This window comes from Nannospalax galili, unplaced genomic scaffold (genome assembly GCF_000622305.1).
Source record: "Nannospalax galili isolate Female #2095 unplaced genomic scaffold, S.galili_v1.0 scaffold800, whole genome shotgun sequence".
Lineage (NCBI taxonomy): Eukaryota > Metazoa > Chordata > Mammalia > Rodentia > Spalacidae > Nannospalax > Nannospalax galili.
The window spans coordinates 2,645,451-2,663,587 of NW_008347125.1; the positions used below are offsets into that span (position 1 = coordinate 2,645,451).

Below are 18,137 nucleotides of genomic sequence, written 5' to 3' on the forward strand. Positions count from 1 at the left end.
ATTTCCACCCTTTTTCTTTAAAAATGACTGTCCAGTGAGAGCCTGTAGGCAGCTCCGCCTCAGGATGACCCCAGGATCATGGACTGTGCCCCTCTTAGGTTGTCCTATTCAGGCATAAACCTTACCCGTCAGTGGAGCATGGATATACACGTCCATGTCCTGGCTTAGGTTGATTCAGCCCAACAGGATCTTACCCGTCATTGGCTACCAGCCCTCCAAGGGGTATCATCCCAGGGGATCAGTTGAGGTGGGGAATTATTTGTAGGAGGCCTCATACATTTGTGCAAGCCAAGTCTGTCGGACTGCACAGGGCAGCTTGAAGTCATTTCTGAGGGCCTGATACACCGAGTGATTGAACGAAGAACAAGGCATTTAAGAAGTAGAAAGAGAAGAATAATTACGCATGTCAGGAGTAGTTAAGTAACGATCCAAGTCAGGTCAAACAGTGCTTTTAGATTAGACCAGATTTTTTCTAAGAACCCTGAATTGATGTCCAGCATGGGGGTGTGGGTATAATTTAGAGCAATAATTTGATTAGTTAGTAATATAGAGTAATTAAGAAACTTTTGATTCCAGTGGCCGTGAATATAGTGCACGAGTTGTAGGTGCACTTCAGTAATATTCTGTACTTTATAGGGGGTGACAAAGTGACCTAAAGCAAGGGTCATAAGCTAGTAGAGCCATGTCTTTGGTAATTGCCAGCTCTTAAGAGATCAATTTGTTGTTGTAACACATTAATTGGGACTGAGTGTGAAAAGTAGAGGAGGTTTTGGACACGGCCTCGTGGAGTCTCTCCACAGTAGTGGAGGATTGGGTGATAGCCACCGCAGCTGTGGCGGCCAAACCTAATGCAAGGACGATGGCTGAGATGAGAGCGGCAGTGACCCTGAAATACTGTTTTAAGTGGGGGGCTTGTGATAAGGCTGTCCGCTCCACAAGGGTGACCACATGGAAGTGGGTTGCATTGGTGACTGGAACCCAAAGGGCCATGGGTTCACACATAAAGAGAACTATGTGAGCTGGATGGTTCCAGCAGGCCACCAGTACACAAGTGGTGTTGGTATCGGAGCAGTTGAGTTGTCGCTGAGGGTTGGAGGTAACATTGGCTAGCAATAAGGAAAATGGGGGCCACACGCAAATGTGGGTAGGGGGCCAGGATGTCGTGTGATCAATGGATATAAGGATTTTGGTTTTGGCACAAGTAGAGGGATTGGTGTTAGTGTAAGTGCCATTGGAAAGCTGAAGGCCCTTAAGATTCTAGGGAGTGATTAGAGGGGGAGCGGCTGAAGTGGCAAAAGGGAGGGATGGCATGGTTGGGCTTAGGGTGGCATCTCTGCCACAGTATAGGGAGCGTGAGGAAAAAGGGTGCAAGGGAGTGTAGCATGGGCAGTTGGGAAGTGGTGGGCATAGAATGGCAGGGCAAAATGGGGCCAGAGGGGTGGCAGTCCCCTCCGCCTCCCCTGTTATTATTGTCCCCAGTGCAGCGAGGACCGAGGCTACATGGGTGTTGTTGAAGGTAGGGGAAAGGCCCTTGAGTTTAAGCGTGTAACCCGAGGAGGCACTGTCGGCATAATCTTGGATGGTCAGGTTGAACAGCCCAATGCATGAGGATGCATTGTTGGTAATGAAGCATAGAGAGTTATTTAGGGGCCAGGAGCTATTGAGTGATTCCCAGGAAGTAGCTGGGTCCATGGTGGGGAGGCCAAGCATAGAATTAGTTGAATAAAGGGTGGGGTAGGCTGGGGAATGAAGTGATAAGGGCAAGAGTATAACAGGGTCATTAGTGGGGAGTGGTTGAGGATTGGGAAAGTCCATAATATCTGTCTCATTTCCCCTCTTGTGGGCAGGGCTGAGGGGGTGCCCTGGGTGGAGTTTAAAGGAGCCGAATCCAGTTGAGGCTGTGACCTGCAGTCTTTAGCTCAATGGAACCCTTTTTTGCACTTGGGGCAGCGAGTCTTGGGGCGGGCTATACCTCTTGGGCAGTGGCTATGAAAGTGGCCAAGCCCCCCACAGTTCCAGGAGCCTTCCTGTGCTCCAAAGTGGGTGGGTTTTCCTTGAGACAAAGGAGTCTCCAAGGAAGTGGTCAAAGCCTCAGTAGGCCCTTGAGTTTAAGCATGTACCCCGAGGAGGCACTGCCGGCATAATCTTGGACAGCCCAACGCATGAGGATGTGTTGTTGGTAGTGAAGCATAGAGAGTTATTTAGGGGCCAGGAACCATTGAGTGATTCCCAGAAAGTAGCTGGATCCATGGTGGGGAGGCCAAGCATAGAATTAGTTGAATAGAGGGTGGGGTAGGCTGGGGAGTGAAGTGATAAAGGCAACAGTAAAGGCGGGGAGGGGACCAAGGCCCAGAGGTCTTGGGCCGTGGCAGGGGCAGGGAAGAGTAAACCAATTATCCAGATAGCAGCAAGGTCTCTGGGTCCTGGGGGGGTCCCATTGGTCAGTTGCTGGTTTCACATCTCTTGCTGGAACCCATACTGGCTTTGTTTCTGTCTGAGGAAACACACAACCATAGCCTCACCCTCTTCTTAACAAGGAGGCGGGCAGTTGCCGTTGACATGTTACAGGGTCCTTCCATCTCACTAGTGGCATGGGTATAGGCCTAAATATGGTACCCCAGTGTTTGTAGGCCAGGCTCAACCCATTTTCATCGAAGGACAGGAAATTAATGCTGAATAGATCTTCAATTAGAGCCAGGTGTGGGTCCCTTTTAGACTCAGGGGTAGCAAAGTTTTGTAATGTTTCTTTGAGGGTCCTATTGGCCCACTCTACAATGGCCTGTCCCTGTGGATTATAAGGGATGCCAAGGGAGTGGCTAATTTTCCATGTTGACAGGAATGATTGGAATTGTAGAGAGGTGTAAGCTGGCCCATTATCAGTTTTTAGGGTCCATGGCACTCCCTTTACCAGCATTGCTGATTTGACTGCCTTAATGGCGTGTGAGGCCTTTTCACTGGTTTGAGCGATGGCGAAAAGAAAGGAGGAGTAGGTGTCAATAATGACATGGACATACTTAAGATTACCAAAGGAGTTGTAATGGGTGACATCCATTTGCCAGAGGGTATTGGGTAGGAGACCACGTGGGTTAACTCCATATCAATTGAGGGGGCCTAAAGGAGCAAGGGGGTGCATATGTTATGCAAGACCTGCTGAGATGTTTGGATTGAGAGATGGGTAGGTCGGGTAGAAGGCAGTGCAGACTGTGAGGAGAAAGGTGAAATAGTTGGTGTAAGGCCCTGCTTGTTCTAGTAGGGGAATCTCTACAGACATAATAAGTTTATCTACTTTGTCATTTCCCTTTGCCAAGATCCCGGGGAGCTTGGTGTGTGATCTTATGTGGGAGATGTGCCAGGGCCATTGTCTGTTATCTAAGGTAATCTGGAGAGCTCTCATGGTTCTAGTGATGGGATCCTTGTGGCCTTTTATCTGAGCAAAGGGAAGACATCTGAGGGCCTGAACCACATACTGGCTGTCAGAGAATATATTGAGCGGCTCAGTCTGGCAGACTTGGAAGATTTTTAACAAGGCCAGGAGCTCCCCCAACTGGACAGAGCCTGGATTGGCTTGTATGTAACAGGTGTCATCCTTTCCCATGCGCTGAATGATGACGCCATAATGGGACTTATTGGCATCTGAGAAGGCTAGCATGGCTAAAGGTAAGGGGTTTTTGAAGGGCGAAGTGTGTGGCTGAGTGGTGATTTCCAAACAGGCCAGGCTGGCCAGTCACTTATCTGGGAGTGCGTGGTTATCCAACTCCCCCGTGAACCCAGACATCATTAGTTGGAAAGCCAGAGAGTCTGCCCATAATGTTTGGGAATGCTTAAGAGGAAAGGGCAGTATAATTTTGTCAGGTTCCTTCCCAAATATGCCCCTGGCTGTTTGTTGGGCCTTAATTGCTAACTTGAAGGCAATATTATACTTAGAGCTAAGTCTAGTTAGGTCCGAGGTAGCCAGGTGGATCCACACCAGGGGATCTTGTTGCCATAGCACCCCCAAGACACCATTTTTAGTCCAGAGGATCAAGGCCAGTAATGGTTCTGCTGGGTCATGACGTCAGAGTGATGCAGATCAGAGTATATGATCTATCTTATTAAGAAGATCCTTAGCTGGCTGGGTGTGAGGGATCCTTGAAGTTGGTGAATTATGGCCTTCCAGCAGAGAGAACAAGGCCCAGAATTCCAAGTCAGGGACCGGTATGAATTGCTTGAGCCAATTTATAGTCCCACAGAGTTCTTGGAACTCAGTCAAGGTATATATAGTTTTTTGTAAGATGGAAGGGTTAAGTGGTTTAATTACTGTATCTATATGGTAGCCAAGGAATGTGAAAGGTTGGATGTATTGTAACTTGTCTTGTGCAATGTGGAGACCTAGACATTCCAAATTGGCAAGCAGACTGGATATTGCAGCCTGTAAAGTATTGTGAGATTTGTGTGCTAGCAGTATGTCATCCAAATAGTGGATGACAATTAGGTCCTTGGGGATGTTGGTTAAGGCCTTATTAACATATAATTGACAGATCGTGGGGCTATTTTTCATACCCTGTGGTAGTACCTTCCGTTGGTATCTCTTGGCTGTTCTCTGAAAGTTGGGCTCCCAAACCGTGAAGGCAAAGTGAGGTTTATCTTGTTCCACTAGAGGGATTTGGAAGAAATAATCCTGGATATCAAGTACTACGATATGATGGGATGGGGAGATGGCTGTAGGGTGTGGTAAGCGGGCTTGTAGCGAGCCCATTTTTTCCATCTGGGCACTGACTGCACTAAGATCCTGGAGAAGTCTGTATTTCCCTGATTTCTTTTTAATAACAAATATCGTGGTATTATGTTTACTGAGAGAGGGCTCAATGTGGCCAAGCCTCAGTTGTTCAGCTACCAAATTTTTGAGGGCAGATAATTTAGGTTCTATTATAGGCCACTGGTCCACCCAAATGGCATCATTAGAGAGCCAGGTGATAGGGATCGGCTCAGGGGCCAAGATTGGAGTCAATCCAGGGTGAGCAGTGGCCGTTAGGATTGGGGGTGTTGGGCAAGGTGTCCTTTCCCTGATAGTCCCAAGTTATCATGGAGCATGATATCATCATAAAAGGTGTGGTCATCTGTGCCCAACCCTCTAGAACATCATCCGCGCCCATGTCCTCTAAGACGTCTCAGCCCCATAAGTTACGGGGAACATCCACTACTATGGGGGTAACTCTGCCCTGGTCCTTCCAATATACTGGATGTGCGACCAGCTTGGTATCTTGTTTGCCGCCAACTCCTTTTATTGGTGGGCCTGGCCGGTATTTCCAATGAGGGAATTTAAGGGATTCAGTTTCTGATATAATGGTGACAGCCCCTGTGTCTACTAGGCCCTTTATGACAGTTCCATCTAGGAACAGGGTCATTAGTGGGGAGTGGTTGAGGATTGGGAGAGTCCATAATATCTGTCTCGTTTCCCCTTTTGTGGGCGGAGTTGAGGGGCGCCCCAGGTGGATTTTAAATGAGCCAAGTCAGGTTGAGGCTGTGACTACAGTCTTTAGCCCAATGGAACCCTTTTTTGCACTTGGGGCAGCGAGTCTTGGGGCGGGCTGTACCTCTTGGGCAGTGGCTACGAAAGTGGCCAAGCCCCCCACAGTTCCAGCCCCGACATTAAAGGTGTATCGGATCCAAATATCTTGTGCTCAGTGAGGGACTCTGGAGGCCGTGACACCTCTAGCCATATGCTCACATGATGTCTCCGGGACAGGCAACAGGGTGACCCCGAAGCCTGGGCTCTGAGTTCAGGGTGGATCAGCCCTTATGTCAACTCACCGGGATGAGCCAAGAGGTGAGAGGTGCCGACGTGGGCTTCGGGACCACGTGGTGGAGTGTGCCTCCCTGATCTAACAAACTAGTCCAACAATAAAGATGACAGACAGGGTGGAGGGGACAGAGGAGGGGCCTACTCACTCACCCTCGAGCAACCGAAGAAACAGACAAATCCAGGGGTCTACTTACTGAATGAACCAAGGTTCTGGGTGTTGCCAACACTGTGGGCAGGGGTCCCTGTTCGGGCGCCAGGTGTTGCGAGTCCTCCTTAGGCCAGCTGTGAAGGCTGGTCCCCTGCTGATTGGGGGGGGCAAGAGGCGCGAAGTCAACACACAGACACTGGGAGCCAGGTAGAAGCAAGCACTAGGCAAGGTGCTGCAGGCTCATTTAATGCAGGAGGGGGCAGGCCTTATATTTCCCTTTTCTCTGTCCCCAAGTCCCTTTAGTCAGCATATCGTTTTCTGATTGGTCCGCGCCATGCAGTCTGTCAGCAATCACTGGGCTCATGAGCAGGGTACGGAGGCGTGAACTCCTTTTGGCATGCTATTTGCAGACCAAGAAGAGAAGTGAATTCTTGCTGAATCCCAGGGCTCTGGGTCCGGCCATCTTTGGAGGCCTCCTGCTACGGGGGGCGGGGGGTGTCTTTTTTATTTTGTTTTCTTTTTGTCTTTGTTTTGAGATATCTCACCAGGTAGCCCTGGCTGGCTATCCTGGAACTCAACAGAGATCCCCCTACTTTTGCCTCCCAAATGCTGTGATTAAAAGCATACCAGCCCGTGACTTGTTTTGTTTTAATGATAAATGACAGAATGTATAAATTTCTACCTCTTAAGAGCTTAGGAAAACTAAAAGTCAGAGATAAAGGCTTTTGCCAACTTTCTGTTTTAGGACTTGCTATTCTTGAGGCATAAATTTTCATTTTGTTTTTCTAAATATTTTTTGATTCAATTATTTTATGTGTATGAATGTTTTGCCTGCTTGTATGTAAATGCACCTGTGTCATGCAGTGTCCTTGAAGGCTGGAAGAGGGCATTGAAGTTCTGGAACTGGAGTTGTTGACAGTTATTAGCTGCCATGTGGGTACTGGAACCAAACCTGGGTCCTCTGTAAGAGCAACCAGAGCTCTTAGCCACTGAGTCATCTCTCTAGCCCTATGAACTTTCATTTTTCTTTTTATGTTAATTTAGAATCAAACTGTGGGAATTTGGGGGCCAGATATTTATAAGAATTCCTGAACTTTGTGGAAGTTCTGTTAGAATGTGGTAGTATTTGTTGATTTGTGTTACTACCATTGAGAAGACAAAATCTGAAAAAGATAAAATCATTCTCAATTCATATAAGCCACAATGGAAACTACACAGTGATGGATGAGTATGAAATAATTGGTTTTAATTTTTATTTTTTGATTGATTTATTTTTGTTTTATGTGTGTGCTTTGCCTGCTTGTAAGTAAGTGTACCATGGATGTGCATTGCCTGTAGAGGTCAGAAGAGGCCATTGAATCCTCTGGAACTGTAGTTATGGATGGTTGTTAGCCATGACGTGGGTGCTAGGAACTGAACCTAGGTCCTCTGAAAGAGCAACCAGTGCTTTTAACCACTGAGCCATCTCTCCAGCCCAATAATTGTATATTTATATTATATAGTAAAAAGAAAACAATTAGAAATTGTTGGGTGTGAATTTTTGTCCCTTTGAGATTTATAACCTTTAGGAGAGCAAATTGCTTAAATGTCTTTGTCCTTTATCTACTTTCCTATTTTTATATATTTAAGGTTAAGGACCTAAAAGTGATAAAATTGCTACCCATCCTTAAATGATCTTAAAGAATATTTTATTATTATTTTTATTTTATGTTTATGAGTATATTGCCTTTATGTATGTAAGTGCACTTGCGTCATGCTCTTAATTGCTGAGCCATCTCTCCAGCTCCAATTCTGTGATTTTTTAAAAATCATTTCTGAATGTTTTATAAATATTATGCTCAACTGAATGTCTTTCTTCTCCATCAGGGTGTCTTACTACTACAGGCACTAACAAGAAGCAACGGAGCAATCCAGAAAATTGTTGCTTTTGAAAATGCTTTTGAGAGACTACTGGACATTATTACAGAGGAGGGGAACAGTGATGGAGGTATAGTGTGAAGAGTCTGTGTGAAGAGATTCCTTTGAATTCACTCACCCTGCTGAGTGTGCACTATGATTTTATACTAGTGCATTAACTTGATTACATGATTTCTTCCTTCCCAGCCATATCAACTGCTCAGAAGCAAATGTAGGTATAAAAAATCAGTTTCTCACAGATTTCAGCCTTTTCCTGGGAGGGGTTATGGAAATCAGTGAGACTAGAAAGCTTAGCCTATTATCTATTGAATAGAAGAATGAACGTCTGTCAAAATCTAAGCTAGAGAAGAAAGGAAGATCAGAAAGGGGTTTCTATTTGTGCTGTGGGTAAGCTCTGTCAGAAACATAGAAAAACATGGTTCTGTCTTTCTATAGTGTCCGAATTTATTGAGTAACAAATTCCCAAGGTGTCTGCTGGTTTTAGTGACAGCAGCTTGCCAGATACCTGCTTTCCACAATAACCCTGGCCAAAGCAAACATGAGTTCTTTTATTCCAGTCTTAAAATATTGACTCTTAGATTATATGTTACACGTGGTATAGTAAATACAGCTATGTTTGTAGGCTACAGAGTGACTCCAAAAGGTTAAAAGGCAGTAGCAGCATTCAGGAGATTTCATAAGTCCTGAGAAGCCTGGAAACTAATAGAAATCAAATGGCGTTTACTGATATAATAATGAACCACACTGAGCTTTAGCAGAAGCTGGAAAAACTGCTGCAGCTGCTGGGGTTGGCCTCTGAGTCCAGCTGCCCAGAGTTGAGCTGCTGGAGCAAGGAGAAATAAAGGGCAGGGTTGGGTCCAGAAGAATGGAAGGACTGCTGGTGAAAAGCAGTTCCAGACAAGCTCAAGTAGATTATAGCAACAGCCAGAACCAAGTAGAGCTGAAGCCCCTGGGACGGTTGATAGTTCTCTGCCTTGAGGCACCTATCAGGTTATCAGATGACAAATTAGTGGGGCCTGTCACCAATCCAGTGTTACGTGTCCACTATTTTATGTGGTTCAAATAAGGGAGTTACACACTTTCCTTGATCTGGTATATCCAATAAGTTCTTTAAAAAAAAGTATGAGGTATATGTGTGAGTATACATGCCATGGTACCTGTGTGAAGGTCAGAGGACAACTTTGTAAGAGTCAGTTTTTTCCTTCCCACTTTACAGAGGTTCCAGGGGTTGAACTCAGGTCTCCAGGCTTTTACCCACTGAGCCATCTCAGTGACCCCTGATAAGTTCTCAGACCTGGTTTTTTCTGACATTTTAATATGTTCATGTGCTCTTATAGAACCAGTCCATCCCCAATAAATGTATATGGTGGCAGCCTTTCTGCTCCCAGGAATAAATCTTTTTTCTTTTTTTTTTTTTTTTTTTTTTTTTTTTGTTTTTTAGTTTTTAAATTTTTAAAAATTTTTATGTGTATATGTATTTCCTGCATGCATGAGTGCATGGCCATAAGAAGAGAGCAGATCCCCTGGAGCTGGAGTTGTAGATGGTTGTTAGTTGCCATGTAGATGCTGGGAACAGAACCTGGGTCCCCTGCAAGAGCAGCTAGTGCTGTTAACTGCTGAGCCATCTCTCTAGCCCATATAGGAATAAGTCTTTTATAGTCTGCCTTATGGGTAGTGCTAGACAGATAGTGCTGATCATATATCCACCAGGTGCAGAATCATCTTCCATTCTCAAAATGAAGTGAAAGGCTGCTTCAAAAGTGGGAGTCTCAGGACTGGAAAGATGGCAGGCCAGTGGATCTCTGTGACCTTGAAGCCATCCTGGTTTACATAGCAAGTTCCAGACCAGCTGGGGCTATGGAGAGACCCTGTCTCAAAAGGAAAAAAAGAAAAAAAAAAAAAAAAAAAAAAAGAAAAAGAAAAAGAAAGAAAACACTATAAAGAGATGAAGAAACAGGGCATGATGGACTGGGGAAAAAATTATAAAAGTCGTATTTGAAAAAGGTCTTAAAACGTAATAGTAAGAGCATAAGCAAATTAAAAAATAGACAAAAGCTGGGTGGGGGGGGCGCAAAAAAAAAAAAGAAAAATAGACAAAAGATCTGAACAGACTCCTCCCCAAAGAAGATAATACACATTACCAGTAAACACACATAAACACATGATACCATGTCATTAGATAATTGCAAATTCAAACAGATACCACTACACAGCATTATAATGATAAAAATCCAAAACATTAACAATACTAGATGCTGGTGAGGATATGGAAAAATAGAAACTCGTTGCTAATAGGAATGCAAAATGGTACTGCCAATTTGAAAGATACTCTGGTAGTTTCTTAGAAAGCTAAACAATCTTGCCATGCCATCTAAAAGTAATATTGCTTGATATTTACCCCAAATTAGTTTTGTGTTTTTTTTGTTGTTGTTTTTCTTTTTTTGGTCTTTTTGAGACAGGGTCTTCCTGTAGCCCCAGCTGTCCTGGAACTCACTATGTAGACCAGGCTGGCCTTGAACTTACAGAGATCCGCCTGCCTCTGCCTCCCTCCAGAGTGCTGGGATTAAAGGCATGCACCACCATGCCCCGCTAGTTTAAATTTTATATCCACACGAAACCTATGCATAAATTTTTATAGCAGCTTTATTCAGTTGATAGAACTTGGACCAAGTTGTCAGTAGGTAAATGGATAAATGCTAGTGCAGTCATAAAATGGGATATTACTTAGTGATAAAAGGAGCTTTCAAACTGCAAAATGATATGAGGAAACCTTATTGCTAAGTGATTCTAATTACTGCAGTTTTCTGGGAAAGACTAGAGATAGAAAAAAAAAAATCAGCAGATAGGGATTGGGAGAAAAGGAAGAAATAGATGAAATGTTTGGTAGTTTTAGAGCAATAAAACTATTCTGTTTGGCACTGTAATGGTAAATATCAAGATTATATGTTTGTCAAAACCCATAGATCTTTATAGCACAAAGAATGAGCCCTGGTGGGAACTGTGATTTTAAATGTATGCCAATATTTGTTCATCTGTTAGAATAAATATACCACAGTAATGTACAATGATAATACGGGGAAACTAGGAAGTCTAGAGTATGTGGAAGCTGCTTGTTTGCCTTTTCTGTAAATATAAGATTGCTCTAAGAAATAGTTACCATAAAAAGAAATTTTTTTACATTTATTTGTTTAGTGTGCATTTATGTGTTTGTGTACATGTGTATACATGTATGTATGCAGTTCAGAGGACAACTTATGGAAGTCGGTTCTCTCCTTTCACCCCGTGAGTCCTAGGGATTGAACTCAAGTCCTCAGGTTTGGTGGCAAGCATCTTTACCCACTGTCCTAGTTTGGTTTCTGTTATGATAAAACACTGACCAAAAGCAGCTTGGGGAGGAAAGAGTTTATTTTGCTTACAGCTCATAGTCTCTTATCAAGAAAAGCCAAGGCGGGAACCTGGAGTACAGATCATAGAGGAATGCTTCTTACTGGCTCACTTCCCCTGGCTTGTACATCTTATACAGCCCAGGCCCATCTACCCAAGGATGGCACCAGCCACAGTGGCTGGGCACTCTTGAAACAATTAGCAATCAAGAAGATGCCCCACAGGCCAGTCTGATGGAGGGAATTCCTCTGTTGAGGTTCCCTCTTCCCAGGTGATTATAGTGTGTGTTAAGTTGACAAAAAAACTAGCACACCAAATGACCTATCTCACAGGTGTGAAATAATTTTGGGATTTGTGTTTGTTTGGGGTAATTATAAACATATAACTCAGCTAGTAGGACCAAAAATGTGGGTATACTAGAGGGGCCTAGGAGCTCTGAGCACCCCGTATCAGTCATGTGTTTCACAGAAGCAGCAGCAACCTTTAGCTGATCTAGCACCTAGAAGTCAATTGGAAAGTTTTCACTGTGATAACAGAAACTGTAGTATGTGTGAAACTGCCCAGGACAGTGGTATGTTGTGAGCAAAGATGTGGAAAAAGGATGAAATAATAGAGGATAGGAACCATGAAAAAATAGCATGAGAAGTGGCCAGAGTGCAAGAAGCCAAGGGAAAAAAAGGTTTCAAAGAAGAGGTAGCGACAGCAATGTCATACTTCTTAGAGATAAGATGGAATTGATTCAGTCAATAACTACTTAATAGTTAGCTACTTTGTATAGACCTGAAGTCTTATTTCTGTCTTAGTGGGAATGTAGAGGTTAGTACAAATTGGCAAATTTTTGTGTTCATGAATTATAATCTAGTACAGAAGGCAAATAGAAAATATCATGTAGCTGGAAGTCTAACTTAGTCATTGGGTCTTAATATCATTTCTGAAAGAAAAATGATAATTTAAGCTTGTATTTGAATACCAAAAATAAGTTACTGAAGTGAGACCTAAGAAAGAACACATACCACAGATGGTGGCCTGTGGTGGTTGTCAGGAGTCAGAATAGGCTGCCTGCCTTGCCATACTCTCCATGTATTAAGCTTTTTTTTTTTTTTTTTTTTTGGTCTTTTTGAGACAGGGTCTCCCTGTAGCCCCAGCTGTCCTAGAACTCACTGTTTAGACCAGCCTGGCCTTGAACTCGCCGGACTCACAGGGATCCCCTTGCCTCTGCCTCCCAAGTGCTGAGATTTAAGGCATGTTCCACCATGCCCAGCTGATCAAGCATTTCAAGCTTGAGTTCTCCTGCAGATGTCATCAGCTTTAACACCTCATTTTATATCCTCTCCTCAGGTATAGTTGTCGAGGATTGTTTGATTTTGCTCCAAAACTTGTTAAAAAACAACAATTCCAACCAAAATTTTTTTAAAGAAGGTTCATATATTCAGCGTATGAAACCTTGGTTTGAAGTTGGAGATGAAAATTCTGGTTGGTCTGCACAGAAAGTGACAAATCTACATTTAATGCTACAGGTATGTGGTCCTCCTTAGACATCAGTGTGATTAGAATTTTGACAATGATTCTTTCCAAGAAAAGAAAATTTCTTGCATTTGATAATTCCAGGATATTTAGTTGGTTTCAGAGGATATTTTAAAACCTTGTTTTAAAACCTTGTTTCTTTGAGACAGGGTCTCCTTGTAGCTCTAGCTGACCTGGAACTCACTATGTAGACCAGGCTGTCCTTGATCTCACAGAGATTTGCCTGTGCTCGTAGTAAAAGTGTACATCACTACACTGGGCTAAAACTTCTTTTTTTAAGACTTATTATTTTTATTTTCAAAAAAATTCATTATATACATTGTGTACAATACTGTAGTACATAAGGGCATTTTAATTATTAAAATTATTTGTGTGTCTGCATGTGCTTGAGTGTGCATACTTCTGGCCTTCCCGTTCCACCATGTACAGTAATTTTAAGTTTCATCGAGTCAAGTTGTCAGACTTTGCATTAAGTGCCTTTACCCACTAAGGCATCTTGCCAGCTCACATAAGAACATTTTCATACAAGTACCTAATATATATGAGTATGTGTTCTATATTCCCCTACTCCGTCCTCTTCCCCTTCTCCCCTGCCATTAATCCCCTTTGTTCTACACAGTTTCACATCTACTTCCATGTCATACGTACATTCATGGTTCTGTGTAGCTGTATAAAACTTAGGAACCACAAAGGAGAAAGAGTATAGGAAGTTTGTGACTGGCTTAGTTCACACAGTATGATTATCTCTAGTTGCATCCACTTTCCTGCGAACAGTGAAACTGCATTCTCCAGCCCTCTAAAACTTTGTTCTTTATAGCTAAAAGAAATTACATTTTGTATATATACCACACTTTTTATCCATTTTTGTGTTGTTGGACAAGTACATATGAATAGTGCTGCAGTAAATATTGATGTGCAAGTATCTGATGGGTTGACTTGGAGTCCTTTGGGTAAATATCCAAGAGTGACAATAGCCTGATCATATGGTAGATCTATTTCTTGTTTTCTGAGAAATGTCCATATTGATTTCCATGGTGAGCAGAATAATGTGTAGTCCCATAAAAAGCCTTTTAATATGGAAAATTGCCATTTTCAAAGATAGGGCTCTCCTACCTACCCATAATCAACTTCAGTAATTGTCCTAATTTGCTTCTCTTTTGCTGAGATAAAACACTGACCAAAAACAGCTTGGAGGGAGAATATAAGGGTTTATTTGGCTTTACAGCTCATAATCCATCATTAAGGAAACCAAAGGCAGAAACTGACACAGACACCAAAGAGCAACACTGCTTACTGACTTGTTTCCCCTGCTTGCTTGGCTGTCTTATACAGCCGAGGCCCACCTGCCCAGAGATGACACCACCCACAGTGGGTTGGGTCCTACTGTATCAATTAGCAGTTAGGAATTGCCTCACAAATATGACCACAGGCCAGTCTGATGAAGGGAATTGCTCAATTAAAGTTCCTTCTTCCCAAATGTCTTTAGTTTTTGTATCATGGTGACAAAAATTAACCAGCACAATAACTTAATAATATCTAACAGCTTTGTTCCATTTTTTTATTCCTTTCTCTTGCCTTGTTATATTATTTTAATGTAAATCCAGGCATTCAGTATCCTGATTGGTTTACAGTAGAGAATTATAAGTTAAAACTTTTTTGTTTTGTTTTGGGTCTTTTTGAGACAGGGTCTCCCCTGGCCCTGAAGCGCCAGCTAGCCTGGAACTGGCTAGGTAGACCAGGCTGGCCTCGAACTCACAGAGATCTTTCTGCCTCTGCCACCTAAGTGCTGGGACTAAAGGCATGTGCTGGGGCTGGAGAGATGGCTCAGCAATTAAGAACACTGACTGTTTTGCAGAAGACCTGGGTTCGAATCCCAGCACCTACATAGCAGTTAACAACTCTCTGTAACTCCAGTTTCAGGGTATCTGACAGCCTATTCTGTCCTCCGCAGCCATTGCACGACACGGGTGCACTTACTTACATGGAGGCATAATACTCATACACATAAAATAAAAATAATAAATAAAATATTGTAAAGGCATGTGCCACCATGCCCAGCATAAGTTCAGTTTTTTAAAATTTTATTTTATTTTCATTTTATGTGTATGAGTATATTTCCTGCATGTGTGTAAGTACACACATGTCATGAAGTGCCTTTGGAGATCAGAAGAAGGCATTAGATTCCCTGGAATTGGAGTTACAGATGGTTATTAGCCACCATGTGGGTTCTGGGAATTGAACCCCGGTCCTCTGCAAGAGCAGTAAGTGCTCTTAACCACTGAGATATCCCTCCAGCCCCATAAGTTCTTTTGTCTTTTTTAGTCATTTTGAGACAGAGTCTCCCTGTAGCCCCTGCTGGCCTGGAACTCACTATGTAGACCAGGCTGGCCTGGAACTCACAAAGATCTGCCTGCCTCTGCCTCCCGAGTGCTGGGACTAAAGGAGTGTGCCACCACACCTGCGAGTTCAATTTTTAAACTTGTATTTTTAGTATTTTTTTTCTATAAGGAGAACTGTAATATTATATAGTACTCAAAATACTAAGTTCAAATAAATTCAACCAATAAATACTTATTAAGAGCCAAGTACTGAATGCTAAGAAATGGATGATATTGTCCCTGCCCCTGACTAATACTCTAAATTTTAAGACTAGTACAAATTAAACTGACAGGGCAGGAGAGATGGCTCAGTGGTTAAGAGAAGAGCACTGAGTGCTCTTGCAGAGGAACCAGCACCCACATGGCAGCTAACAACTGTCCATAACTCCAGTTTCAGGGGATTCAATGCCCTCTTCTGACCTCCACAGGCATTGCACAGGTACACAGGTGTATTTACACACATGCACACATGCTCATACACATAAAATTAAAACTAATAAGTAAAATATTTTTAAAAAGTTAAATTGACAAATCACTTATTTCTTTTTTTTGTCTTTTTGAGACAGAGTCTCCCTGTAGCTCCAGCTGGCCTAGAACTCACTATGTAGACCAGGCTGACCTTGAACTCACAGAGATCCACCTGCCTCTACCTCCCAAATGCTGGGATTAAAGGCATGCACCACCATGCCTGGCTTATTTATTTATTGGTTTTTTAATTTTATGTGTATGAGTGTTATGTCTACAATGTATGTAAGTGCATGCAGTACCCTCAGGGACAGAAGAGGGCATTGGATCCCCTGAATAGATGGTTGTTAGCCACCATGTGGGTGCTGGAATTCAAGTCCTGGTCTTTCACAAGAGCAGCCAATGCTCTTAACTCCTGAGCAATCTCTTCAGCTCTGACAAATCAATTGTAATTTTAAACTTTTTAACCTATTATATGTTTTTACTCCTTTATTGAGTTACAGTCTCCAAATTCTTAAGCTTATAACTATACATTTAATTTATAAACTCCACTGATTCCTGTGGGTGTTGGAATGTCTGGGTTGTGCTTGCATCTCTGAAGTTACAGGCTTCAGAAGTAGCTGGTTAGCCTCTCCAGTAATGAGTCTCCTGACCCATACCCTGAGAAATGCCTTCATGTGGTCACTTGGTAGTTAGTGTGGCTGTATACCCCAGTTTGCCAGGACAGGATTCATTTTGTAATTCTAACAGTAAACAGTACCCTCTTTCATTTCAAAAGTGTCCTGGTTTGGATTATAAATTATGTCATTACCATATTCAGAACATGCCTAAAATTTTTTTAAATATTTTTATTTAATATTTTTTTAATATTTTTATTGTATGTGTATGAGTATATTGCATATATATATATAAGTGCACCCATATATATGCACCCATGTTGTGCAATGCCCACAGAGATCAGAAGAGAGCATCATATTCTCCTGGAACTGGAATTATGGACAGTTGTCAACTGCCATGTGGGTGCTGGAGTCAAATCTAGGTCCTCTGCAAAAGCAGTCAGTGTTCTTAACTGCTGAGCCATCTCCCCAGCCCTCTAAAAACTTTTATGAAAGTAATTTACCTGAAAACATGGTCAGATTTAGTTCTGTTTACACTACCAACTTTAGTATTCCTGCTTCACATCAGAATTCTGAATTTCAAGAATTGATTAGGGGATGCACAGGCATGAAGACCTGTGTTTGGATCCCCATCACCCACATAAAAGCTGGGCATGGGAGCACACACTTGTAACCCCAACACTTCAGGGCAAAGACAGGCAGATCTCTGGAGCTCACTGGTTAGCTGTTTTAGTTAAACTGCATGCTCCAGTTTCAGTTAGAGACCCTGTCTCAAAAACTAATATGGAGAAAAATAGAAGTCACTCAGTGTCAACTTCTGACCTCCATATATGCATGCATGGGCACATGTACCCACATCCATATGCATACACCATGTGCACACACAAAAGAGAGAAGGAAAGAGGGGAGGAATAGGTTCCCAAACAGTGTTAATAGCTAAGCAATAATAATTTTCAAAATGTGATTAGAGAGCTGAAGGTTGTAGCTCAGTGGTAGAATGCTTCTCTAGCATATGCAAGGCCTGAGTTCGAGCCTCAGCAGCCAAAACTAACAAATGTTAAGTAGAGTGAAGGGATCTGATGATACAAAGTATATGATTATGCATATTTCCTGCCAAACTGATAATTCATATTTTCAGTGCTCCTGATTTATGGTTTAGGGCACCACCTGTGTAAAGAATTATTTTGAGCACAGGCTTTTAATCCCAGCATTCAGGAGGCAGAGGCAGACAGATCTCTGAGTTCAAGGCCAGCCTGGTCTACATAGTGAGTTTCAGGCCACCTGGGACTACATGAAGACTTTTCTCAATCCCCCCCCCCCAAAAAAAAAGAATTATTTTGAAAGCTGGATGTAGTGACACACAGATTTAATCCCTGCACCAAGGAGGCAGAGGCCAGCAAATTTCTGTGAGTTCAGTGCCAGTGTAGTCTACACAGTGAGTTCTAGGCTAGCAAAAACTACACAGTAAGACCTTTTATTTAAAATATTTTTATTATTTTTATTTTATTTTATGTGTATGAGTGTATTGCCTGCATGAATGACTGATGGAGGTCAGAATTGGGCATAAGATTCCCTGGAACTGCAGTTGCAGGTTGTTAGCTGCCATGTGAGTGATAGGGACTGAACCTGGGTCCCCTGCAGGAGCAGCCAGTGCTCTTAACCGATGAGCTATCTCTCTAGTCCCAATAAAAAGATGGTTATTTTAAGTGTCTGGAGAGATGGCTCAGAGGCTTGGAGACCCAGAGTTTTGTTTCCAGCACCCATGACAGGCAGCTCACAACCACCTGTAACTACCGCTCCAGCCCTCTTCTGGCTTCCAAGAGTATCCTTACACAATTGGTATATGCTCAGACACACACACACACACACACACACACACACACACACACACACACAGACATTTAACTACATTTAAAATACAG

General features: G+C 42.8%; 1 protein-coding gene across 4 annotated transcripts in view; it reads left to right on the forward strand.

Annotated features, from left to right (window-relative positions):
* The window catches only part of Uso1 (USO1 vesicle transport factor), a 98,783-nt gene that overhangs the window by 40,126 nt on the left and 40,520 nt on the right, over positions 1–18,137 (forward strand). For all 4 annotated transcript variants that reach the window (XM_008843493.3, XM_029568521.1, XM_008843492.3 and 1 more), the window contains 2 exons: positions 7,797–7,917; positions 12,570–12,748. In XM_008843493.3, the coding sequence (XP_008841715.1) occupies positions 7,797–7,917; positions 12,570–12,748 (300 nt within the window). The remainder of the gene's footprint in view (positions 1–7,796; positions 7,918–12,569; positions 12,749–18,137) is intronic.